At 38.0% G+C, this 27,625-nt stretch overlaps 1 protein-coding gene across 9 annotated transcripts; it reads right to left on the reverse strand.

The window, feature by feature from the left end:
• On the reverse strand, positions 1 to 27,597 carry LOC103506282. 9 transcript variants are annotated; one of them, XM_017442833.2, is made up of 4 exons: positions 27,409 to 27,597; positions 26,186 to 26,366; positions 1,273 to 1,525; positions 2 to 254 (listed from the first exon to the last, which is right to left on the reverse strand). In XM_017442833.2, exons 2-4 carry the CDS (start codon positions 26,194 to 26,196, stop codon positions 18 to 20), a joined length of 501 nt encoding a protein of 166 aa, XP_017298322.1. In that variant the 5' UTR covers positions 26,197 to 26,366; positions 27,409 to 27,597; the 3' UTR covers positions 2 to 17. The 9 variants fall into 9 exon arrangements, with proteins under 9 accessions (XP_017298307.2, XP_017298322.1, XP_017298325.1 ...); XM_017442836.2 differs by having other exon boundaries at positions 27,397 to 27,597; XM_017442831.2 differs by having other exon boundaries at positions 27,371 to 27,597.
• Positions 27,598 to 27,625: the final 28 nt, after the last annotated feature.

Here is a 27,625-nt window from a genome sequence, read left to right on the forward strand (position 1 = left end):
CCGCAGAGGTGGGCCTTTTAACCCAACTTACCATAGAAGGTTTTCAACTTCTCCTCGGGGAATTTCGGGTTGTCCTCGGCTCCAGCGCCGATGTCTATCCTGACTATCCCCCCATTGGAATTCACAGCGCCCGATCCTCTCTTCTTGTCTTCCTGGGAGGTGAACATGATCTTGGGACCCCCATTGCTGTTGGGCTCGTTCCAGTCGGCCCCCCCGTTGGTGGACAACAGGGGTGTCCTCTGATAAAGGTCGTTCTGAAAAGAAGGTGAAACAAAGTTAGATACCTGCTTGTAGTAGTTGATTGAGAATATTTTTTACTGTCTTTCTCCTCAGGAGGAGGAAGGTAATTAAAATGAGCCCAATGTGCCCCACCCCAATAAGGGCCCGACAAAAAATGTATCATCTCAAACGTAAATTTATCTCCTACAGAATAGTGTCTCGTACACAGTGGGGTTTACTATTCAACAGATTACAGATTAGTTTTCTGAACAGTAGACCTCACATACCGACACGGTTTAAAAGCTCATGAGCCAATTCCATTCATGTATGGAACATTTTTTGCCAAATTTCCTCAAAGTCGGAATGAGAACTAGGTATAGGCACTTGTCGAGTTAAAATAAATTTAGACACTTCCTCATTTGGACAATTAGTTTGATTCCTATTCATGTATTGTATTATCAAATTCCAATTTTCCATCAATCGTATAAACTTACCCTGCGGTTTACATATTCGTAGCATATTGATACGTCTAATTTAGTTTGTATTTCTATGTTACGTACAATGTTGAATGTGTATCCAAAGCATACCCAATGTGTACCCAAGGTAACATCCTATATTTACTACGTCTTGTGTGTGTGTGTGCGAAAAATTGGAACGGATAATTTGGATGACTACATTGAAATCGAACGGAATTTCTACATTTTCCGACTGGAGCCGATTGGCTGGCTGTGAGACGGAAGGCGCCAAAGTAGAAGGCTAGAAGCCAATATTGAACGAACGAAATGAATTCCACGTTTTAACTTTTCCCATGAGGGATATACTACGGGATGGGCATGCTACGACACAGACCACATGTGTCTAATGCTACGACATGTTGCTACGACAAAAAAAGGCGGTGAAACACTCATCATAAAAAAAAGCTCTATGCCCTTCGTTTTTAGCCTCAAGCCATTCACGATGAGTTTTATCGCATGCGATGATCGATCAGTCCATCGCACGCGATAGAACTCATCGTGAGTGGCGGGCCTTAGGGAGGGAAGATTGACAACTTACCAGACCTTGCGTCGAGGTCATTGTTCCGACGGCTTTGGATCCGACAGAGTTCAAACCAGTTGACGGTGTGGAAGCCAAGGTCTCCCTTGGAACGGTCGAGGGTAACTCGACCACATGGTTGAGTTGCCGGGGTGACTTGGACCGATCTGGGTCACTGTCGCCAGTCAGAACTTCGTGCTCTTCTAGACTCCCGTAATCATGAGGACTAGATGGATGTGAGGAGACCGTGGCCGTTTTCGACTCCAAAACCATCCTGGAAACACAAGAGCAAAGAGATTTGATTAGTAAAATAAGAGGCAGAAGGTTAAAATCTGAATTTAAACTTGGTGTAAGTTTAACTCTTGCAAGCCTAGTTAGTTTGGTTGGTCCACCTCTGTGGCCGAGTGGTCACTGACTCTCAACCCGGAGGTGCTGGGTTCGGATCCTAGCCAGGGCGGAAATTTTATAACCGGACTATTCCGTTCTTGGATAAGCATGGACGTAAAAGAATGTAGCTTGAAGTAATACGAAAGCGGTACCCGAGGTACAATTTTTTCAAGTTGGTTTGGTTGATAGCGCGTCTGTTTTGTAAGCGCTAGACCGCGGGTTCGATTCCCGCCCGGGGCGGATTTTATCCTGAACGGATAAGGTTCGTTCTCGGAGCGGCTGGCTTTCTTCTTTCGGTAAAGTTCCAGTTTCACTTAAATGCTCAAATTTGAAAAACCTTAATATAATAAAAGGTTGGCTTTCTCCTATCCTGTCTTCCTTCTCTCTTCTATTTCGATAAGATCTTGGTATCATGACCCATATGTTTTTTCACGGATCCACACAGCTTCCAACTTACTCATCAATCAGAGGATGCAAAATAACGAGCTCATTCTGGTAGGTAAAGTAGTTGATAAGCTCAACATCACATTTTTTAATCAACTTCATAATACGGGTGAACATTGTTTACATTACATTGACGAGAAGCATTGTTCAATTGTTTTTGTTTATTTCGATGGAATCTCTACTATGTGCGTATGCGAGCAATGTCTATTATAGCTTGTTAGATTACTGTTATAGGCAGTGGGAACCTTTTACGTAGGTTTCAATCTATTTTTCGTTTCTCTAAAAAAAATACAACATCAAGAAAATTCTCAGTTCTTCTCCCTCTTCTTCTTTACTTATTCAATTGTTCACTATTTATGGCTCTGGCCTGTGTACCTATATACGACCTTGTAACAATATATTAAGAGAAATAAAAACTACAGAAAAATAATTAAGTATCAAGTACCAAGTTTAAACAAATACTCAAAAATCCCCGCTCAGTTGATGAAATTTCTGGTCTTCCAAAGGAAAGGGAGAGAAAAAAAAAAAAATAATAATAATCGGTAATCCCTTATCAAATCAAGTTAATGAATCACTTTTTTCAAGTGGGCTGATTTATCAAAATTATCTCGTATCAAAATGATATGAACAAATGCGTCTACTGCTCATCATTAAATTAACACGATAATAACTTTCACTGTGAGGCAACATATTTTTTGCCTTTGATAATGCCTTTTACTGTGAGTCAACATATTTTTGCCTTTGTCTGAATTGGGGCTTAGCTCATCAGCCTTTACGAGGGTCCAATATGACTGAATGTTTCATATTTTTCATTAGATCATAACGAAACTAACAATCTGACCTCTAAAGTCCAAGTGACCTTTTTTGTCTAAGACATTTCTTACTTCCTAATATGACTAATCGATTTTACGATAATTGATCCCTTTTTCCTAACGGCTAAGTGGAAGAGAATGTCATATTACCCCAGCTTAGTGGTTACGTTCAAGAGATCAATATTATCTAACATTATTATTACACAATTGGATCAAACTTTATTTACAGATGGTAACAAAATGTATCTACATATAAATACAAAATAAAGTTTGATCAAGGGTGGGGTTAATGCCTATGGCATTCTCTACCACCCCACCCTTGATGTACAGAATAGTGTTATCATGAAATAATCACTAACATTACAAGGCATTAATAATAACATTATACATAATCACTTCATTTGAGAGGAAATTGACATCATGTTAGACCTCTTTATCTTATGTACCTACTTGAAGTACAAACAACTTGCATAAAGGATTATGGTGCCGGCAAGCCGCTCAGATTAAAGAACATAAGTAGTGCCAGGCACAGATCTTATGAAGACTTATTGAAATACACAACAAATACAGGGAAATTTACTCAAACTGCGGAAAATCCATGAGTTAAGGGAGTGGGTAAGATCATAGTACAAAGGAAATCGCTGTATCTCATCTACATTTTTATCATGTTTATGCGAAAAGTAATGAGCGTAGAAAGAGCATTAGATGGGAGTCATGGATAATAGTGCAATGAAAACAGTCTAATACCTGTCGTTTGGGCAAAGGGAAAAGTGAAACAAGCGATGGACGCTTTTCCCCGTGCGTGAGTTCAAATGACCCCTGAGATACAAGCCACCCCACAATACGGTATTAGATAATGATAATAATTAAGGGGAAATATCAAAGGGAGAAACCCAAAATAGTGCCAATAGATGTAATTTTATCTAATACATATCATTTTCTTCTTCTAATTACAATGATAACAATAATTTCCATGATCAGACTGAGAGTGAAAATCAAACTATAGGTTTCTAAGTATTTATTATTTTAAATGAACTTTCCATCCATGACACAAGCATCTGCTTTTACAGGTGTTTACCATTCATTAGATAACTATTCAATGTTTGTTTAAAGAAAATTCAATAAATGGAAAATTGTTATTTAATTAACATAATAAAACAGACAATAGAAGAACACCTGAACAGAAATATTCGCAGACGAGTATGTATAAGGCTGGCCACTCACTATAGGTATTAGACCTGACAGGTATACCTAACACCTGAGGAGCACACATACTATCAGGTAGATCTGACATGTACGGCTGAGAAGGATCTCTGTCAGGTCTACGTGATATGTGATAAGCACACACACTATCAGGTAGATCTGATCAGATGTACCTGTCGTCAGGTCTAACTGATAGTGAGTGCCTGGCCTAAGAGAAATACTTTGGATTCCAATCCATGGAACTAAACTTGAACACACACGAGAGGACCTTGGTCTATAGGTATGAATTAATTGGACATGCACATTGCACATGCACAGCGCGCAGTTTTGACCGGCAATAGAATAGATAAGGCCGGAATTGGCAATGAGGTTTCATTCCTGACTATTTTCCCGAAACAGCCAATTAGCCAATTTTCATGACTTGGACGGAACACACGGGGAAAATTTTGAAACAATAAAGGATAATAATGGGTTTTACTGGAACCATTTCACCATTCCAATTACCCAGAAAAAGAAAAATACAGTTAACTGACTTTATTGGTGTGATAAGCCAGTGCCTGCATATTAAAACCGGAAAAATCGTTGAGGGGGCAGTTCAATTAAACCTAATTCCAATCATACGTGCAGGTTACCATCAAGTCACAGTACGATTAATCAAAATGAACCATTTTTTGTCAGGTGAAAAGATTTCGTATAGGTACTTTTGGTGTCCAACTGATTCCACTGATTTTTGTACATCCTGTGGCCGAATCAAAAGAAAAGAGGCTCGGAGAAAGATAGAATGTCGGTGATTCGGTGTGTTGTAGAACTTTTGGACCTTGGTCAACCTCAAGAACAAGATACTCAGAAAGATCCTTTGTTTGGACATAAAACCAGGTACTTGACATAAGATCCAAATATTTGACATCTCTGATAACAGTTCTGCTATCAGTCCTAATGATGTTTGTACCTCGATATTTATCTATAGGAGGTGCACCAAGTATAAACCATTTATCAGTATGACGTCGTTTCATTATGAAGTACCTGCTTAGTACTAATTATCTGGTACTCGGATATACAAAGGTACAAGTAGGTACAATATTACCCAGTAGGTACCTATGGAAGATATAAATATAATTCTGAGTCATAAGCTCCTCAATTTATTTGACAACCAATGATTGTGATTCCACAAGTACGAAGGTTCTCATGGTAACTCTAAGTACCAGGTACTCAGGTATAAATCCATTTTTTTCTTTTTTTCTATTATATTTTACTGAGCGTAGGCTAATCTTAGTTATCTTTATCTAGCCGGTAATAATACTCAAATATTCAACAGTAAATCTCCTGTATTGGAGCTGATTTTTTCCTGTTGGGGCACAGTTAAGCTCATGGAAATCCAAATATTGATCTGAACTGGAAAGTCTGAATTTCCAAAGCATTACACAAGTCTGGGACTAAACAGTGCCCAAGTTTAAATAAAGGATTGTACAACCTGGGACTAGAGTCACTAGAGAGTGTCTGAATCTCTGAATCCTAAAACATGTGTTTTTCTCAACGTTTCCCCACTATCAACACAAACTGAAAATGATCCACACACATCAGGTTTCTATTAATACACTGTATGCTTTATGTAGGTAGTAGGTAACCTCATGCTAACAGGCGTTTTTATACCTAAACCAAGTGACATTGAATACCCTGAAATCAGAGTACCAAATATTCAGCCCTATACATAACACTCGCATAAGCAAGAGTACCTAGCATTGGTCTCTAGGGTCGGAAAAACTGAAAATAGCTAGTGGATTTCTAACATATTTTTTAAACATTACCAATCTACTGTGAGCCCGTATGATGTTAATAGGGTCAGCAACCTCCCTGGATAAACCATAATAATCTAGGAGGTGATAAATGGAATTGTTAATTGATTAATGTATGTAATTTGAATGGGATGTGTGCAATAGATCAGTTGCGCTTACTTGGGTGATGTTTCAAAGTCATAGAGCAGGAAAAATGAAGACCAATGGAATTTTTCTTTTTCTTCTACGACTTCTAGATACTGAGATAAATCGATTTAAAAAATACCGGTAAATCGTGAACTTTGACGTCACGGCATACGCTCCCGTAGGTGATGACGTCATAATTCATGACTCCCGCTTCGTTTGTTTGTGCGCAAGCGTTTCTGCGCATTTTGACGTGAAATCTGACGTCACAACTCTTTGAACTTTTTCATTAGGACGGCAATTAAAAATTGAATTTTCGACCTTCTAAATTTACTTTTTCAGAGTTTTGACCTCATATTTGGATTTTTCACAACTTTTTACGTAGGAATCGACCTTTCATTAACAATATTTTCCCAATTGCAACTCCTCCATTGAAGAAATAACAGGTAAGATGTATTGTATCCATTAGAACTGAAGTGTGATCTGGATATGACTAGATAAAATAATGGGGAGGATATCATTATGAGCTATAACACGGACACAGACGATAAAAAATTCTTCATAGCCAATGAAATTAATCAATCCTATTCAATCTATTTTCAAAGTGAAATGCGTTGAGGTACTACAACACAAAAATGGTAAAATAAAAAAGTAAAAACTAGGCATTTTTTTGGGTGAATTAGAAACTAATTTTTTTACACTAAAAATGGTTTTTGCGGTGAAATAAAATTTAGAAATTAATTTTTATTTTTTACATTCAAATTCTAAGGTGAAATCACGGAATCTTTTACTCTTTAAATCGCAAAACACTGCACTATATGGTGAACAAAAAATATCAAAATTGAAACTTATTACACCAATCGGACATGTACTGTTTGCATGGTGAAAAAAATACGAAATCAAAGATTCCGAAAAGAAAGCACGAGCAACACAAAAATAATCACGGAGTGATAACCGGCAAGCAAAGGTATTCTAGAAATAAATAAACGTACAAAAGTTAACTTGGTAAGGGGGAAAATGAATGAACTATTCCGAGATCTAGTCAAAACTGATAACCCAATAGATTGATAAGTTTGGAGACACCACCAACGTCTAGAAAACGACTCGACTTGATCAAGACGAATTACAAACATTAATGCAAGGTAGAACTAACCCTAGTGGCCACAGAGTACCTGTAGGACCTCACAAACATTGGATCATGTCATGCTGCTGCTGATAATGACTGCTTTCAAATTTATCACAAAACAACAGGCGAAACATAATGGCTTAAGTACCGAGAAGTATAATAATAGAGCGAGCACAATGGGTAACGTATACTCAACAACATTGTGGACTGATTAACCTGGCTCAGCCGAGAGGTGTCTCGGATATCTAGGAATATACCAGCTGCCAGCTGTCCATTTCTGACAGGGATCACACTTCTCATTCCGAGCATCATACTACTTCAATGCAGAAAAGAAGACAATACGACTTTTTTTCTGCGCAAGGAATAAGATGTACGAAGTTCGGAGTGAGAAGTATAACTTTTAAGAATGGACGGATACCTGTAATCTTAAAGGGCCTTCTTATTGGAGGTCTTACCATGGGAAGAAATCTCATGGATGGAGCAGAGTTAAAAGAAAGAAAATGATCCAAAATCTTCTGAAATTCTGTCAATCTCTCAAAACAGCAAATTCCCCCCACCTCAAAAAAGGCCCGGGCTCAAAGGACTTCATATATGGCAAACAGCCAAAATTGATAGGAACAGAAGTCTTTTATTCAAAGAAAAGTTCGAGAACAATCGGCTTTGAGTTAGGAATACGAATTTCTGATAACCATGCATCTGACCGGGAGGGAAAAGGAAGGAAAGGTCTAACGGGTTAACCTAAGTTGTGTGGCACAAGTCTGTAATCTACATACAGGGTCACCCCAGTAAGGAGAAACTCCTAATATCCTATTACCCCGGATGAAGACAAGAGAGTTACAGTGAGCGACTGCCTTGAACCGATGACCTTATAGACACAATGTCTGTGGATCATATTCAAGTCATAATAATCCACAAGTGGAATAAGAAGTAGAATATTATATGGGCTCGCAGAAAGAAATAACTTCAAACAGAAAGGAATATTTTATGCGATTTCATTTACATACTGCCTGCTGCCTGCAAGTTGATTCCTGAAAGAGAATCGTGTTACACTTTGCAGTTTACAAGCAAAAGAGGCACGTATTTCAGGATTTTGTCCCAATTTCCATACAGAGATCACTGAAATTTTTCGCATAGATATAGCTAAACGCCAATACCATGTATTTTAGCAGAGGCCCCCCGCCTGTCAGGGTTACGATGGAAACGAAGGCAATCTTTTTTCTTTAATTTTTATTACTATTACTACAGTATAGCAAGCTATACTAGTTTTTTTTTGTAATCCAGTGCTACTCAAGCGTTAGTAACACCCTGTATTATGTGCAATACGATGTCAATACTCTCAGCAGTGGTTTGGTGAATACATTTGCAAGAAGTTTTGCCATGAGCGATTGGCAAATCTAACGAAAAAATATGGTTATCGTATCGGTTCAAAAACCTCGGCCCCATTTCGTGAAAATGCAAATTAGGGGATGAATTCCAATTTCTAAATGGTGCAAAATTTGTTCAGCGATGAACCTTAACAAATGGAATGATATGTGCGGTGCCCCTTGTCATTTAGGCATGTGTAATTGTAATTTGTAAAGCAAGGTGTTTTATAAACATTTCTCTCTTAGCAAAGAATGCCAGCTGTTTCGTGGTAGGGGACAAAAGCAAGCGGTACACTCAATGAAAAATTGTATTTCCGTTCGTGTTGTGTCCACCAGCCACCCTGTATGTTACGGAACACCAGGTATGTACAGTACTTGTATTTGTCATGCTGAGATGATAAGAGAATTGCCATCAGCGCAATCCTCACATTCAGCTGATGCGAGAGATGAGACGCCTCTTCATATTAACGGTATGAGTGACGTATTTTTAGGGTCATTACAGTAAAGATTAGCATCATCTACCGTGAGTAGGGCCGGGAACAGCCAGCAGCACCACGATTGCCCAGACGATGGTCAGCGTGCTATAGCCGCTCTGCGCCGGCTAAATAAACATCCCCATTTATTGGTTAGCAGTAGGAATTAGCAAAGGCTAATTGGAAATTGAGCCCGTTGATTGACATCGACTGAAACCATACACGTCGACTATGTGTGGACACAGCTTAAAAGCTCACTTCTACTGTCAGCTAAAAAAAATTCCCGTCAGAAAGGCCCTCTAAGCTCTACAAGCAGTCCTTAAATTAAGCTTGGTCAAACTGCTATAGCTGCGCCGGCTTAGCAAAAAATTCCTATTTAAATGACTGTAGAAGTAAGTAAAGGCTCGAATGATAACTTCTATACAGTCAGCTAACAAAATGTTTTCCCTGTCAGAAGGGCACTCTAAGGACTGCTCAGAAAATTGAGCTTGGTCTCATACAGGGACTCAACCACTCAACAAAACCCACCCGACTTCATCAATAAATTCCTCGTGGTTAAGTGAGTAAATAACCCTGTACATACTACATAGCACGCATGATATGATACATGTGTGTTTACACTGCAATAAATTTACCTGTTTTAATTTAACACTTGTATGTGGTGCAAAGTCAGAATGAGGTCACTAATTGAAATTAATGTTTCGGTGTGCTGGTCAGGGTAGACTATTGGCTGTTTGGTTAAAATCAGAATTCGATTTTTTCCCCCCAAATAAGTAATGGGTACCTTTTGGACTGTGTTCCATGTGGACCCCCATTAACATTTACTAGTAAAATGAACCAAGTAAAACAAATCCTGGGAACATGGATTTTTTTTTAGATTATTCACCAATATGTCAATCTCTTGCAGAGGCAGCTGGACCTTAGTATGTTGCATAGTTTTGAACAGTTTTCAGGTTGTCATGATATTTAGCAATACCTCCTAAACCTATTCATAGCAACCATTACAAAACATCGTAAGATATGTGAGTCAATATGAGATAATGCACCTAACAGCTAAATGCACTCCCTCTAATATTATAAAAATAATCATTACTACGGAATACAATGATTGTATTTACTCTGATCAGTGGTGGATCAAACGTCAAGTCCGTATTCTTACAATGATATGGGTTTTCTAGCAACTAGACCGAATCAAAGAAATCTGTAACTTTATAGTCTCCTTCATTAGATGTTTCACAGTCAGATCCCTTTTGCACACCAAATTCCGCTATACAAAAAGTTTTTTCAGTCGCTCGTTTCATAAACTCTTTTCCAAAAATCCTGATATCTACAAAACTTCCTTTACGACCACATTACACAAGCTTACATCATGAAGATAATAAAATAAACATTAACGTTCGTACAATTGCGCGAGCTTTCCCAGAATAATATCCCTCCAGAGACTGAGCGAGAGACAGTCGCACACTTTTCATTTGTGAATAGGAAACGAGAGAGAATAAGTGACGAGAGAAAGAAGGGAAAAAGTGATTAGAGAAGGGAGGAATAGAGAGGAAACAGCTAAGTGGGAAGGGAAAAGAGGGAAAAAGTAAGAGACGAAGCAGAAATTGAAAAAGGGAGGGAGGTAAAAGACGAGAGTTGAGAAAAAGCAAAACGAAATGGTGGCTCTCATTTTCACTTTCTATTATTTTTTTTTCTTTTTATGTACATACCTCGAAAATAGTCCAATAGTCCTAAACTAAAATGGACGCGGCACACAAGGGATCAAGAAGAGACCGCCTCAACATAATAATAAAATGTACCTCGGAATCGTTTTCGAATTACATCAAGGTATAGCCATGCTGATCTGGAAACGGATTTGGCTGATTGGAAACTTGAAAAGCTAGAATGTAGAGAGCATGAAAATAGGGAACTTTCTAGTTAACTGGATACTGTCGTGCTTGAAAGTTCAGAGTGCCATTACGAATAAGGAACCTGTATTGTGTATTACTCATAAAGTCATTAGCACATCCAATCTTTTGAAGAATCAATAGGTATTACTCGTCATATGAATTAAGAAGTAACCGAGGACAAATTCGGTCTCCTTACAAAAGCCAGCTCGACCCGCCCCTTGACAATAGAAGAGAACAATTGTTATTCTTTCACCAGAGGACACAGCAAGGTCTGAATCCGAAAGAGCTTTTGTATGCTGAAGCATGAATTTTATACGCTTAAACCCTGCTTAACCCTGGAACTTTCTTATTCATATTTTTTATCGACTGACACCTCTTATACTACTACTATAGGGCTTAGTCTATACAAAAAGCCCACTACGAGGCTTAGATGTAGGCGCAAACATCCCTGAGTCTAGCTTCTGCGAAGGGCTAAACATCTACGAATCATAGGGTTATAAAGGGTGCCATTTTGCTGGAATTTCCAACAGTATAATTGTGCTCACAAGGCTTAGTGCACCCTGAAATGACCATGATCAGCAGCGCAAGATGTCCCTGAAGATTACCTGTCCAGATACCAACCACGGATAATGTTACCTAACTTCAGTGATCCGTTGGATTTGTATACTGATTCACTCACGGGTTATCCACTACATAACCAGTTACATAGATTACAATTGTACTGACACTTTGTATTGTATCTCCATGTACTGACCGTCAGAAAAATTGAATTCGTAAGAAATTCGTCGACTAACACATAACCAAATGACCAGGTGAACAAATTTGAAACGCATCAGAATATTCAAAATGCATGTCTGAATCTAAGGGACACGACTAACACATAACCAAATGACCAGGTGAACAAATTTGAAACGCATCAGAATATTCAAAATGCATGTCTGAATCTTGGGGACACACATGGCCCTGTTGCTTAGAGTGTAAATAAATAAATGGGAGAAAATGAATCTTCACACCAACGACGCGACGCGCGGCGGCGACGGGTTAAACCATGACATCGAAACGAGTTTCGGGTGGGGCACTTTAAAAGTTCCCTCAGCAGGGCAAAGGGACGAGAACAACGGAATACCGTTATTATCACAGCTTTTGCTTTTCCACTTCGTGCTTCCATAACGGCTAAAAGTTTCCATTTTTCTTCCGATCAGCTCGTAATAATACATTCCATTTCTCTCTTTTTTTTTTCAATTAGATAGAGAGCTGTGAACAAGGCCTCTCTCGCCCTACAAAACGAAGGGAGGAAGGAAGAGAAGAAATGGGAAAATTGAGAATAGACAGAGCTATATAGCAGGATGAGAGAAGTAGAAGAAGAGGGATTTTTTTCACTCCAGACGCTCCCACCACAGGAGGGAATTCAGTCACGTCGTATGAACCAATTAACGAGAAAATACCATGGGGAATTCTCACAGCTTGACTTGGGACTTTGGGAGCGAGAAAATGCTTTCGTTCGGTGTATACTCTGGTGTACGTATGTCGACAAAAGGCTAAAATTAAACGAGCAAAGTGAGGTATACCAACCTCAGTGGTGCAGTGGTTAGCTCGGTGGACTTTGGATCTGGAGGTTGGTGGTTCGAGTCCAAGTCATGTCATAAAATTTAGCGTAGTCTATCAAGCGGGGAACGACATTTGTGAGAAGCATTTATGCTCATCACAATTGAAATTCCTTTTTAAAGTGAGGTCTAAGTTTTTTAACTTTGTTTTGCTTTTGTCCATTACGCCATATCTCTTGAACAGATAGTGCAATTCCTATCAATATATTCAGAGGAAGCAACGAAGTCTTGATCACAATGCAAAAGTGCACTTCAGATAACTCTAACGGAGTCTAACGTAATCTCCAAGTAAATAATATTCCCTACCTTCAGGAACAAACATAATGTTCTGGAACAGAAGTGAAACTAAAAGGAAGAAGGGAGGGAACAAAAGAAATGGAGGAACTAATATTAGAAAATTGGTAGGTAGTGTAGGCCAGAAAGATTTAGACCTAAACCTAAACCATATTCTGAATGAACAAAAGAAAAACATTAAGAACATTTTTAAATTAATTAAATGGATGAATAATTAAATAAATAAATGAAATAACTTTCTCATGACTAAATAACTTCCACCGTGTTCTTTCTGTGTTAGCTTACCTTCCTCTAATTGTAAGTCAAAGTTTATTTAATTTTCCAACAATCCTTTTATGGGTGGAGTGAAAATGAAAAATCTCCACGGCCCAGCCTTGAACTAGAAACACAAGAATACAACAAACATCAGGCATACATACCTCTACAATGTGCATGGGGAGATACCAGCAAATAATGGAATTAATATTGAACAGAGCAGCACGAATAGAGACTGAACACTAGAGACGCCCCCCAATCTGATAGATTAAACTTGAAAACTCGAGACGCAGTTCCCCAGTGATTATAATTTTTGCAAGGAATTATATTTTCTACTAATTAACGTATTGGCAGACCCAACACTGCCTCCATGGATACCATCAGGTACCATGCTACCAAGTAATAAGTAGGAAATTCCAATAAATTGAAAGAAAAGGAGAGGGAATAGATCGATCTGATGGCTTAGAGTAGCCAATGAGATAACAAGGCGCGGTTGTATAAAATTTGAGAGATTGAGACCGAGTGAAAAATAAATTGTGTTCTTAGTTCTTAGGCATAAGTAATTTCTAAATGTGGTTTTATGTCGCACGTTGGTCGTTCGAGTCCAAGTTGCATAGAATTAAGTGAGGGGTAGTAATGGGCGTACGGCATTTCAGACGAGTGCACAAATTTCTTCTTGAAATTTTGGACTCAATAAAATATTTTCTTCTTCAAAGGAAAAGTCCGATATTTCTTCCTTGAAGACAACAAAACCTGAGGAATTGAATTTTATACAACCGCCTCTTAATCCTGCTGAGGTGCCTCGTAGCCTACATAAGATCATCAGATGATGTGAGCGCAAAACAGAAAATCAAGGTCAGGCCACAAGACGTTAGCTTTATGCTTTATTTGCTGAGAATTATGCGTCTATTGCCAGCTGGCGTTGCCAGTGAATTGTCAAGTTAAATCATACTTAGTGCCTGGGTTACAAGTGGAGACTGAATATTGAGTTTCAAATGATCAATCATTACGAGTAGTTCAATTGAACAATTTGCTTCCGGTTATTATTTACACCTTTCAGTAGTTCATACCAGTGTATAGGTCCATTTAACCTATCTACGCTGCGTGTCAATTGTTGAAGACCGCAACAGCGGGCCTTTTACAGCTCAAATAGAGAGAGCCTTGGTCTTGTTGGTAAGTCATAAATATCTTTCAGATTAGAATCAACTAGTATTTTTACAATAACAGCAGATGACATCACCATAACTGTATGCTCAGCGGGCTGGCAATGCAGGCATCATACGCTCTTGGATACTCCTGTCAAAGCTCCACAAGACATGACAACTCCCTATAACATAGCTCACAAATAACATGATGTAAGAGAAACATGAAGCGAACGAAAGAAAGCTAATCGAGAAATTAGGTGATGTTAAACAAAAACAATGGGCAAGTCATTGTTGATATCAAATCAACAGATCAATATGCCACCGACATAGGTCAAAGATTAGCACAGATTTGACAGTTTGACTGTAAGACTCATGAAAATAAAGTTGCTGAACCTTTGTTTGAAAGACTTGTGGAAGACAAAGGTCTAATAAAGGCACATATGCAAAGTAACTTACAAAGCTTGTTCCGCATTTGATTCCAAAGTAGTAGGGTTAGTTTGCATGTTAACTTCCCTCGTTACAGCTTCAACCTTGTCACAAATGTCATCCAAACACGCCCTTGTGTCTTCACATGCATCGCCATTACGCCTATCACTGAAGACCAGAATGTTTTTTTCCATTATCACCAGACTGATGCATTCCGTACACAAACTGCGTAATTGGACGTTAGACAATTTAAATAACCCTGTATATGTAATGCACAATATGTAGATTTGTAGATATTTGAGAAGAAATATCTTCTGTATGTTTTCCAGAAACATCAGACACACTCCGAATCTACAAGAATTCCAGAATAGTGTCATCAGAAGAGGAAGGCAGGAGGAAAAGTTATTTTGCATCTCCGCATGACCTAACATAATGGTATTTTTTTACTCACAACGATGAGATCATTACGTGTTATTTTTAACGTTGGGTTTACATCTACTAGCATACTTGCAAGACGCCCAGGTTTGGAGCATTCTTTGCAAGGTGAACAACTTCCAGAGCAATCAGCACATCCAAACTCTCAATCTCCCTCTGTGGATTGTATTAGGAGCGTAGACCGTGTGTGGAGTTGAGGCTAATTCTACATGCCACTTACTTCCTCAGTGACTTATTGACTCCATCTTACATCCGGTGTATAGCTGGCCCGGCTAGGATAATGTACTTATGTGTTCTCGTGGTATGCAAATCAGAATCCCCGTCTACAGAATGGTTCATTTTGGTCTGATCCACTTTATTCATTCCTGCGAGCATAATTTAAATTGATCTGGTATGAATCCATCCTTGATTCCTATTTTTCTGAACCTTCAGTCTTAAGAAGGCCTTATAATATCTAAGGAATCTTTGGTTCTAAGAAACTCAAAACGTGTTTTGCCCCTAGAACCTGTGACCATCAAATATTTCAGCCCATTATTACACAACCTTGCAAAGAATACAGCGGTGCGTACTATGTACAATGTACATACATAATTATTTCAAGTGTTTTCAATTTCAGATCGACTTCCTTAGAGACGAGACTCTCAATTGAAACACCTTGTACATTTCTTGTGTCATGTGGTTGTGTTTACGTATGCTGTGGCTGTGGTTATACTCATTTGAGACATCATCTGTTTTGTTTATTGCTTGAAAACATCGTCATAAAGAACCGTTCCTGTGTCTTGAATTGTGATTGTAATTTATTTTCCTGTTTGCGTTTTTATCTTTGGATGAAGATAATATACTTTCGAGAGTGGAACCCCGGCATGTAATCCTGCAGCTAGGGTCCGAGGGTCCATTCATCACCCTTTTTCCATCAATTCACTGATAATGTGAAATGCTAGAAAATCATTGGTGCTAATAAAAACCCACATGTAAAGCTATGAAGAACCCACATGTAAAGCTGTGTCCTGTAAACAGTGTAAACAATAGTCGACGTCGTCGATTGAAACCGTACACTGCCTCAACAACATAGATTCACCTCTTCGATCGACGGCGTCGACTATATATGCGTGAACGCAGCTTAATATCCTTGCGAGTTATTCAGGAGGCTTTTTACCTTGCTATTATTAATTCCAATTAGTGAAAAGCGGGAATTTCGATTCTTTACCTATGAAACAAATGTCGATGTCGGGATCCATAGAATTCATCCTCTCAGAGACATTTTCTAATAGGTTCAACTTACCTGTAACAAACAAAAGATATAAAATTAATAACAAAATGGTATTCGCCTGGAAAAAAGGGAATTTTTCAGTACCATTCGAGTAAAGGACAACAAACAAAACAAAGTACATAAAGGTTGTCTTCGAGGTTTTTGCTATGAATTATTGGGTAATATCATGAGCTGGTGATTCACAAGCAAAACAATGAGAGAGAAAGAAACAAATTATCAAAGTATGTCAAGTGAGAAATTTATTACAAGACTTTTAGGAAGTTTGCGGATAAAAAGGGAGTGGGATGCATGTTTTCTTAAATGATGTCATCAAATGCGGAGGAAGCTTGAAAATGGACGATGAAAATGCACGCCTCAATATGACAAAAGGGCACTGGTAAAAATAGATGACGAATCCAGATAAAAATCATTTGATATAAACGAAACCACGCGACCATATTTCAAAATAATAGAAAGTAAAAAGGACAAAGTCCATTAAAAAAAAAGGGTAATTTTTTAAAGCCTATGAAGACATCATTAATTTGTCGAATTTTGTTCACAAATTACCATTCCTTGTGTACTTTAAAGTGTTCATCTAATGAGTGTTTGTAATCCGAGTACTGTCCTTTTGAAGTCTAAGTTATAAGCTTCAAGGAGTAAAGCCTTTCAGGTCACGCTAAAGTCACAGTACGTTCAACAAACGGCCAAATATTGTGAGTGAGCTTAATACATATGACTTGATCGGCAGATGTGAAAAATCCCACCTATTCACTACTTCGCCACTTTGACTGTACTCCATAAACAACCTTTGGGACGGTATGGATTTTATTCGCCTCCCCTCTTGTCTCTTCTTAGAAGTTCAAAACATGGTCCGTGCTTCATTCAGTGGTTCGTACAACATAAACCATTTTCAAATGCCATTTGTCGCGTCGGGCGTGTTGTTCAGAACGGTAAATATCGAAAAGCAAAAACCACATCAAATTTTATTTTTTCGTCGTACAACTTCAATAAAACTCCCAATGATGGCAGTGACGTCATCACTCGATGACGACATGGGACATTTAGCACGTGAAGTTATTCTCGGCACAAGTGAACAAGATTTGGGGTGCTGTGTATTTATTTCGGGCGCCCCCTACTGTATTAATCGTCTCCCAAGTGTGTGGAATGAGCACATTTGCCACCAAATTGATGTTTCACAGCAGATGATGTTGAAAGAAATTTTAACACATTTCCAGTCATAATGTTCAGAGTCTGAACTTTAGTCAGACATACGATTTCAGACATAGTGTTAAAAGTTAAAATTATAACAAACAATGTGTTTGCGCCTAAAATAAATCAACCAATCTCATTTTATTTCCAATACCTTCATCACCTAAATAAAAAGAGTACCTACTAGAACTAGATATTACAAGGAAGAGTTCCACATTTTGCAAATAACACACGGAAAAAGTCAAAGTCAAAAACAAACCTCAGGAAAACTTTCCCAGAAATTTCTAGTCACAGTTATCCAATTAAAACTTTTCGAGAATTTTCTACTACCTTTTCCTTAGTCTCAGTTTTCCCATACCAGGTACTTTTACGTATAGGGAGGACGAAGGAGAGGGACAAAAAGTAAAATATATTAGCAGTGAATAAAATACATATACATTAGGTACTTTGAAACTTAGACTACATCGCGGACATAATACGTAGCTGACATTATCAAGCTGTCCCAAGTTACCCTAGCCCTAGAGTTCCAATATGACAAACTTTTTAGGTAAAATTCTTTAAGGGATAAGCTATTCAGCATGATTCTTATATCACCAGTCATTTACTCTGTAATCTAGAGTTCATTAAATCATCACACTGGTCTAGCACGCAAAAGGTTCCGGATTCAATTCTTGGCGCGGTTGAAGTTTTTGGGTTGGTAATTATTATGTTATTACTTATTAAAAGTCAAATTAGTATCGGCCTATCGGGCACTTAGCCTCGTGAAGACATTTAGTGCAGCTGTTTCTACAATTTTTTTCCTGCGTCTTTTGTTACTATTCGCTCATTTTCCCAATTAAAAATTATACACCGTTCTGCGTTCTAGTCACTTTATGATTCTTTCTCAAGGAAAAAATAAGCAGCGAGGAAATCTTCATGAATACAGGTTAGGTGGAAGAGAATGCACCTGCTGACACCCATATTTGAATCGGTCTTCAAGGTTACCCGATTATTTTTTACACATCACCCAACTTCCATAAACAGCGCTAACACAAGATTACCGCCCATCATAAACTATCTCTGGCATGATGTCCTAATATCCTAATAATGTTTTACCTGTCATTGAAACACACGCTTCGAGATGACAAAATAAACATTTCCAAATTTTAAATAATTATCTGTCCAAAATAGACCTTCGTGAAATCTCTTATCAATGTTGCAAAGATAAAGGAAGGGACTTCCTAATCTAGTTTGGGAAAGCAGGACGGGATTCAGAATATCAGAGCCATTGATATCACCCCAAGGGAAATGATTACAAGAGAAAACTCTCATTTTTTTTTTTTTTAATGTTAAATATAGCACATGAAATAGCGTATTTCAGCCATACAAAAGAGGGGCCGATGGAGTTATCTACGAAAATGGGGATAAAATATACAGGAATAAATACAACATAAATTGAACTAAATAAAAGTAGCTTACCAGGGATTATCTTCCGGGAAATATAAATTATTTGGTTTTTGAGATACAAGGACTACAGAAATTAGGTCATAATTTACAATCACCAGAAATTTATCCTCTTTCTATCAGTGAATTGCTCATTAATTGTTTAAACGCCCCTTTTTTTCTGAATGTACGTTAGCGCGATAAATCAATAATATAGTTCAATTATCAATAAATTCAATTGAAATTAAGTACGAGGTGCACGTTAAAAAACACGATAATATACGAACATAATTATTAACTTTCAACTCCCATCATTTTGCACATAAAACCCAGAACCATCACATTGTAAAGCAAGGTTTTAATTTATAAAAAAACACACCTATTTTGTTCCAAATACATAAAACCTTGTTTAGACTGCGGGAGTAAAGGGACTTTTCAGTCTCATTCTGGCAGTATAAACAGGGTATATTCTATTCTATTCTATGTTTAGCTAACTTTAAACCGATATTGGCTCATAAAACGTGTTAAAAACTTCAAATAGAGACATGCTCTAGGCACATGTGAATAAACGTTTACATTAACCAATATAGTAATTAAATATTTCACAAGTTTAAACACATTCCTTTACTAACATTGAACTCAATTTTCTGCGAGGCCCTAACACGAAAAAAAATTCGCACTCTAAACAAAGTTAATGACCCCAATAAGAAGGGAATTAAAAATCGATTTACATACGAAAAATCGAAAATAATTTTAGGCAAAAAAGAATTGTGTTTTACAGAAGAGCGGCTCAGAAAGCAGACCCCGATGCCACTTAATCTACACACGACTAAAACTCTGCTGGAGTAAGAAATTGAGGTCGCAAAGAAAATTCTGATGATGTTTACTTACATTATTTGCATTAATACGTCGAAACGATATGATGATGTACATTGTATAGTGACCAAAGAGTATAGTAACTGGGACATTGTCATCAAGCAGGTCAGTGTTAAAAACATAACATATTCGTTTGTTGAAGACAAAGCTTCAAAGAATAATGTCCACCATGACGTCACTAAATATTCATTACGTTTTCAGGATTTGAACGCCGCGCCGGCTACGGCTTTTAGAATAACGAGCCCAAAGTTGCTGATATATGTATCTGAGCTACTACTCTGGGTTTGATTCGTCAGTTCAGTAAAGCTCATGATATCAAGGGTGAAATATGAATTGTTATCCATCTATGTAGGTAGAGTTTAAACTGCGGTAACTGCCGAGGTCTTATTATTCCGAAAGCCAATAGAGAGGGAGGACAGGATACTTTTCACCCCAGATCCTAGACATGGTGTTCGGACCTAGAGGCGTTTGTTATTCAACTCTAAAGACAAGGTGTTTGGTGTTTGTCACACAAATCCCACTTAGATGCCACCTTTTCAATAACGAAAATAATCAAGATAAAGGACGAGGAAATTAAAAAATCAACGTAGAACATTGTGCTGTTCTCAAGCTCGGCAAAAAATCGTATAAGAAGAGGGAGTGCGCAAAATCCTCCTCCTTGTGGTATACTTATGTATACTTCGGTGTCTAGACAAAATCTGGAGGGGCGCGGGAGGAAGCAACAAAACACAACGAAATAGGTCGAAACAGAGGAAGGAAGAGAGGGGAAGCGGAAGGAAAGATATGCACAAAAGATAATTTTATTCCCCTTGGAGTTATTCGTCTTTCTGTATATCCATTAAACTTTTTCGTACCGTGGCAAAAGGTTCGTAGGAAAGATTGGAATAGAATTATGTACCTAGATGTCCTAGATATGTTTTTATACACCTTTTACAATCTGGAACTCAAAAATTAGAGGAAATCAGCCTTAATCAAAAGAAATTCTTTGTATTTCAAGTTCGAACGCGATTTAACAAATATTTAATGTGGTATGGGTCTTCGTTTCTAAAGAGCTGATTCTGTAGATTACATTAGAACTGCTTTATCCTTCAATGCAATACTTTCTTTTTAAACACTCATTGAATACAAAGGAGCTCCTTGAATAATAAGACGGGGAATTTGTGTGTTTCCAGAAGGTACGGTTCGGCCGTTATTCCGGACCAAAGTTCCGCTATTTAGGGCTATACATGGTAAAAGCTCAAAAGGAACTAGCGCCTCTCACGACTTTACCTTTGGCCACAGGTCGTTCAAACTTTGCAGACAGCTTCCATAAATTATGTAGATCAAAAGTATCCTTTGGCCGGACCTCGAGAAATGTACGTTCGGCTGCTATTTAACGCCAAATCTTTGAAAAAGTTCAAAGAGGCGAATGCTCAGGCCTTTAGATTTCAGCCAAAGTCGCTCGAACTTGGCACAGGGATTCGAGACATTGTGTAGAAAAGTACCCTTGGGCCCTCTAACGTAAACAAGGAGCGTTCCTTAGAACAATTTTGATCAAAGGCTAATGAAGGTTGAGTACTCATTGACAAAACAAACGGATTTAACTAAACCGCGTACCAGGATGTGAAAACTACACAGAGGTAAATGTGACAACAATAATTAATGTAAGTTTCCGTGAGTGTAAGGGAAATTCCAACACGCTAAGTCTATCTAAATATGTATCTAGTTATAAAGCCTCAGCAGTATAGTCACTGTGTACATTTTTTGCGTTTTGTTCGTATTTGCGGAGTGTCAATTTGTGAAAGCTTATCTGTTTGTAGAAGGAAGTTTGTTCTTTGATGTTTTCATTTATGAAGGAAGAAGGAAGCATCATGTCGTTATCGTTAGTCTACTCAAAAATCATGAATTATTAGTGGTGAAGCTGGAGCCCTGTAGAGCCTTTTCACATCTTTGGCCACGGAGGTTGCTTTGATGTGTCAGTCATTTTCTACTTAGGAAAAACAAATTAATTGCAAATTCATATTTATATTTTCCTCAAGATGGGTTTTCCTCTGCATATACTGACTTATCAAGGAAAATGAATGCTCGATTGTGTAGGCAGGGAAAGATAGGCTGAGAGTGAGGGTCCGATTGGGAAAACTTGGCAAAAGAACAGAAGTCGATCAAGTTACAGCTCGTGGGAAAGAAATTACAACGGTATTTTCAAATAAATGTGGGAAATTTTATACCTCGGTTGGGATTTGAAAGGCCCTCCCTCTCGCTTACTAGACGAATCCTTTAACTCCATGGAAGGAATCTAGATATTGTTCCTGGGAGTCCTATCCAAGGGGTTTTAAGTTTAAAGCCCCGCAATCCTTCCAACACCAAGGCATGGTGCCTGTCTCACGGACACGGGAAATCAAGTAACTACCCTACTAAGAACACCACAAAGCTTCAGCTCATAAAACCCGGAAGTACAAAAGACACGTCAAATTCTACTAATCTTTATGCTTCTAACGCCCTTACTACTATGTATTACTATTACTATCACAAAATCCTTGGAGAACTTTCGCTATTGATTTTCTCAAAAGCTCAAGTGACAAGAGTACTGAGAAGAACGAGAAGGGACCGAGCTTCCCCCTATATACCCCCGAGAAAGCACTTTCTTGTTTATATATTATTAAAAGCTATCACTGACAACGTACAGCATGATGAAAACAAGCAAAATATTTCCGTCGTGTGTGGAATTTAGTGGAAAAGCTTTTTTCGCCTCTTTCTGTGTCCCTGTCAAAATAAAATAGGTCAAAGGGACATTTCAACCCTGCCCTAGGAGTAGATATAAGAAAACTGAGATATCACCTTTACAACACGAAGTGTTCCTGTAAACTTCACTACTCACGTCCTCCATGTGGACCTTTGGAAGGTTTATGGAGAACCCAGTAAAATACAGTAAACCCTGTTAAAATACATGAGACCTTGTTTAGACTGCTGGGGTATAAAGGGACTTTTTAGTCTCATCCCAGCAGGATAAACAAGGTATATTCTATTCTACTCACCAATCTGGTCATGATCATTTGTGTTGCTAGAGGTTTAACGACTTTAAAGTCACTGTATAACTGTTCAGGTCTTTGGTGACAGATGATCAATTGAATACAGGAAAATCACAAAATAGCAAATAATATTTAAGACACATCACAGTATTGTGGATTACGAAAGCTGAAAATAAATTGAAAGAACACTCGGAAACTGAATCTTTGTACCTGCTCGTACTGTACCATTAAGTACCCAAAAACGTCACAGAACTACGAAATCTTCGAAAGACTTCCAATTGAACCTATCAGTATGATTTGTTCAACAAACAACTCTCTCCTTTGCCAGACCAAACACAACTCTGTCATGATTGCACGATACACGGGAAGTGCGAATTAAAACAGATAAAAGGCAAAAGGTTGTGGGACGAGATTAGTAGGTAGGTACATATAATCAAATGGCTATCAAAATAATGCTATCACATGCTGACAAGGGAATCCGTTTTTAATTAGATAAAGGGTTCAATGGCCGGTGAAGTCCAAATTATTTCGGCTTTTATGAGTTGGCAGTACATTCAGCCTAGTGAGAATAATTGAGTGGGAACTAACAACACGGAAAGAGGAGAGGGAACTTAAAAGGCCGTGATTCGCAAAACCTCAATTAAATTTGTTTGGATAGGCTGGCTGGGGGAGGGATTCTTTTGTTAAAGAATTTCTAGGATTTCAATGAAGCTCCACATTTTACGAGTAGGTACCTACTTTGGAAGCAATATGTCTGTGAATTCCAACTAGGAGCGTAATCAAATTCCACACATCTTGTCCCTACTCAACGATTTATTCATTCAATTAACCTACCTCCTACTCAAAACTTACGTCTGTAATACACTACATCATACATCATAATAGGAGCTCATGTCAATAAATACCATATTGGACCAGTCATACTAAAAATTCAGGGTTCATCAAAAGGTACACAAGAAGAACACAGATCAATGGACATTCACATTTTGAAAACGACCCTGAGACTTAAGTTCTCGGGAAAATATTGGGAATCTTTCTCGCCATCTTATAAGCTCTAAATGAGAGATTATATACCAAATCTTTGAACACTTAAATCCAAAAAGACAAAAGGCAATTTAAAAAAAAAAAAAAATCTCCCCATACACAGGTACGCAGTACACCTTAGACAGCACGGAGTTATCCAAAATATTCCAAGGATCAAGACAACAACCCAGGAAAAACGGAAAGACACCAAGTTCTATGGGGGACACAAGACAATAGTAAACCCTGAACAGACACATGGGCATAACAGAATTCCACTGATGCTTTTGACTTTTGACCTCCTTCTCAGACTGATCTATGCCCTTCATCCTCGACAATAGTCTGTACATCATAATTGCTGTCTCAGGTTTGCCCCCTACTTCGTCACTTGAAGAGGGGTCCTGATGTAATCAAACAATATTCATGCCTCTCACATATGATCTTGATTAATGTAGATTCCTATTCAGTTATCGGAATATAAACGTTTTAAGAGGACAAGGTATTAAAAACGTCGAAAAACAGAAAATCCTGAATATCTCCACCCCTGTTGGAAATCGAACTCGACCATGTAGGTTTTTCTGGTAGCCCTTTAGGTCCTGCATCAACCCTCAAGCATTGTACGGTCGTTCGCGGGACACCTTCTAGAAGCCCTTGGTACAATTTGAAGTCCGAAATGAACCATTCATTTAAGACTCTCAACTTGCATAAGTTATACGAGAGACCCATTTGGCAAAGTGGCAAATTATCCGACAAAGTAGAGGTAATGAGCCTACGTGTTGTATAAGCCTGCGTATGAAGGGTAAAAGGATATGACCCATAAAATCGGACATTCAGCGCAGACACGTAGCATTTACGTCAAGATATTAAGGATGGCCGTTCAGACATATTCGTCAAAACTATAGGTACAGCTATACACCAGCGCTTCTCAACACGATGAACCGGCCATGGACGATGCGAAAAATAATAGTGCTTATTTATACTGCTCGCAGAGTACTGAAAAGTCCCTTTCCTCCAGCAGTAGGCTACTACTATTCTTCTTTTTTTTTTCGCCTTTTCCCGTGTACAGACGGGGTGGGCGTTTTTCGTCAGCCTCTCAATCAACCCTACCTATAGGGTGATTGCTTTGGGCTGTGTAATAGTAGGCTCTGTAACAGTAGGCTACTATGTATTTACTATTATTGTGGTCAAATTATGCGATGGAGCAACTAAAAGGATCAATGGAGTGCAACAATTGGAGAGCATTCTTCACCATTATAGGTACACCCTCATAAATTCAAAATAGTAGCTGCAAATGGGTGAAAAAAGTTGAAGGTCATTTATTGTTAGTAAAGGTCAGCCAGCTCTCCAGTTGAAAACGTTAAGTAGCTCTACGAGTAAAAGGGCGAAAACGTAATTTGCAGTTGACGTGCTGAAAACTGTGATGACGTCACAAGAGAAATCCTTTGGTGGATGAAGTAAAATCATTGTACTAGCAAACGCTGGCTGGGCAAAACATCAAGGCATCCTTTTCAACTATTTTTGAATCCGCTTGAAGAACGAAGAACACGGATATCCAGACAATCTTATAACCGGGAAATCTAAAAGTTAAGTCATATATGTACATGGAACAATCGAGTTGAATTTTGTAGTCAAACTTCACTACTAAAATGTTGATGTCTTGTCAATCTGATATGAAATTTAACACAAGTTTGGGAATCACTAGTCAAGATCTCAGTGGGATATGGCACATACAACATAAACGACGATTATTCAATTTCATTTGATGTCATGATGTGCACATGCCTCATGTCGCTTCGAGTAGGAAAGTAGGCATCAAGGAGTAATTGGAAACATAAATCAGTGGAGATTCAACTCTCCATACCAGTTCCCATAAGGATCCAATTGCATAGTCATATAAAGTCACTTTCTTCGTTTGTAAAGGCCTTTGCATTCAAATTCCAACGGAGGCATGAGAGGCGAAGGGCTTCCACTCGTAAAAATTTTGTAGCCAAAATCAAATGTCAGCCCAAAAGCGATCACCCTAGGGCTGATTGAGGGCTGACGAAAAACGCCGACCCCGTCTAAACACGAGAAAAGGCGAAGAAAAAGATTATTATTTGAGAAACGGCTGGCTTTCTCGTATCCTGCTATTCTTTTTTCGATTTCAGGACGAAAAACCCTTCAAAATTAAAGAGCTCTCATTGGGTGGTAGACAATTCCTTCACAATTATTAACTGTGCCTGGTGGCATTACAAGGGACTTTTCAGCCCTATCCCAAAAGTACCTGGGAATAATTCAGATTACGATTTTTGATTTTCAGTCCCATTTCATAAAAAATTGTCACATTTTGGCCCAACCTGTTACCTGTAAGGTGAACAATACCTCTCTCTATACTTACCCCAACGTCATTTTGATGGCACGTAGGTACTTGCCTCCTTGTAATCAGATCATGTATCACAATGTTTCTTATCACATCAGCGTTATCACGACATTGGAATTACTAAAGTCTCATCTGACTCACTTTCTGTTCGAATCAGTGAAATATAGATGTGTAAGAAACAAATTGAATCATCTGTTGCCTGTATGAAACATTTAATCAGATTGTTCGAGATGAATTTTTTTCTTGAAAAGTAAAAAAAAAAAAAAACTTGGTACTCACATAAAAATTGAATAATGATTAAAAAGAAGGTCTTCTGTAACCTTCAGCTTTTTCTCCTAGGAATTTTCGCAATAAATTTTGACTAAATTCTAAAACTTTACCCTGAAAGTCCTGGGTTTGATAAGCGAATTACAATTGACCCTCTTTTCATTTCAAGAAATCTAAGTTTGCTGCCATTTATGCATTTTTTTTTTATTTGACCCTCTTTTCATTTCAAAAAAACTAAGTTTTCTTCCCTTTTTTTTTTTTTTTTTTTTTTTTTTTTTTTTTTTTTTTTTTTTTTTTTTTCGTCAGATAGCTACCAAGCTACCTACTATATCAGCATTATGAGCTCTAAGTAAGACCAATTAATTTTTATTCAAGATTACATTTTTTCACTGGTACACTGCGGTGAGATCATCCAAGGACACGAGTAAAAATAAAAAATCTACTACCTACCTCAAACCGGTTTTTTTTTTTTTTTTTTTAAGGAAAGAAAAAAAAAAAAAAAACTTCTTCCCCCCCCAAACCGTTTTTTTTTTTTTTTTTTTTTTTTTTTGCCTGCACAAATTTGAACGTTCCCACACGCTTGTCTGATAAAATTGGGAGAAGCAGGGTTCGAATCCCAAGCCTTGCAGAAAATATTTTGTTTCAGATTTGCAAAAAAAAAGGAGCTCAAGCTTCAAAGGTTTTGCCCCGGTGGAGAAGGATTTAGAAACTGCCTTTGGAGTCACCCTTGACTTCGGGATAGGTATCCTATTAGTCTCCAAAATGGATGTCTCAAAGGCTCAATATGTACCTAACCTCTTTTTGCCCCCTAGGCAAAGGTTGCAAAACCCTTTACTGTAGACCGGTAAATTAACCAAGAAATCTCTGACTAATTTGACTATAAATATTGTGACCCATCTTAATAAATAAATAATAAATTCTTGAAATTATAATTACTATTGAGAAAATATAATATTTATTACAAACAACTGTACCACTGACAAACGTCAAATAAAAAAATATATTTCGCAAACTTCAAACAAGAAAAAAATGCACACAAAACCCAACAACGAACTAAAAATCGAATTTTTATAACCAAAAACTTGATGAACTTTAACTTGACACACGGTCCGAAGTGTCTAACACGAGATGTTGGTCGCGAATGAAGAAAACCACAGAGAAACAAACATAGAAAGGAAGCATGAGTCCACA

The sequence above is a fragment of the Diaphorina citri genome, unplaced genomic scaffold, assembly GCF_000475195.1.
Source record: "Diaphorina citri unplaced genomic scaffold, Diaci psyllid genome assembly version 1.1 scaffold11, whole genome shotgun sequence".
Classification (NCBI taxonomy): Eukaryota; Metazoa; Arthropoda; class Insecta; order Hemiptera; family Psyllidae; genus Diaphorina; species Diaphorina citri.

Coding starts and splice junctions, on each gene's coding strand:
- LOC103506282 (XM_017442818.2), bottom strand. CDS start 14,783: ATGGAAAAAAACATTCTGGTCTTCAGTGATAGGCGTAATGGCGATGCA. Junction 1,526..14,619: donor TCAAATGCGGAACAAGCTTT/GTAAGTTACTTT, acceptor TTGTGTTTCCAG/GATGGTTTTGGAGTCGAAAA. Junction 255..1,272: donor TGACCTCGACGCAAGGTCTG/GTAAGTTGTCAA, acceptor CCTTCTTTTCAG/AACGACCTTTATCAGAGGAC.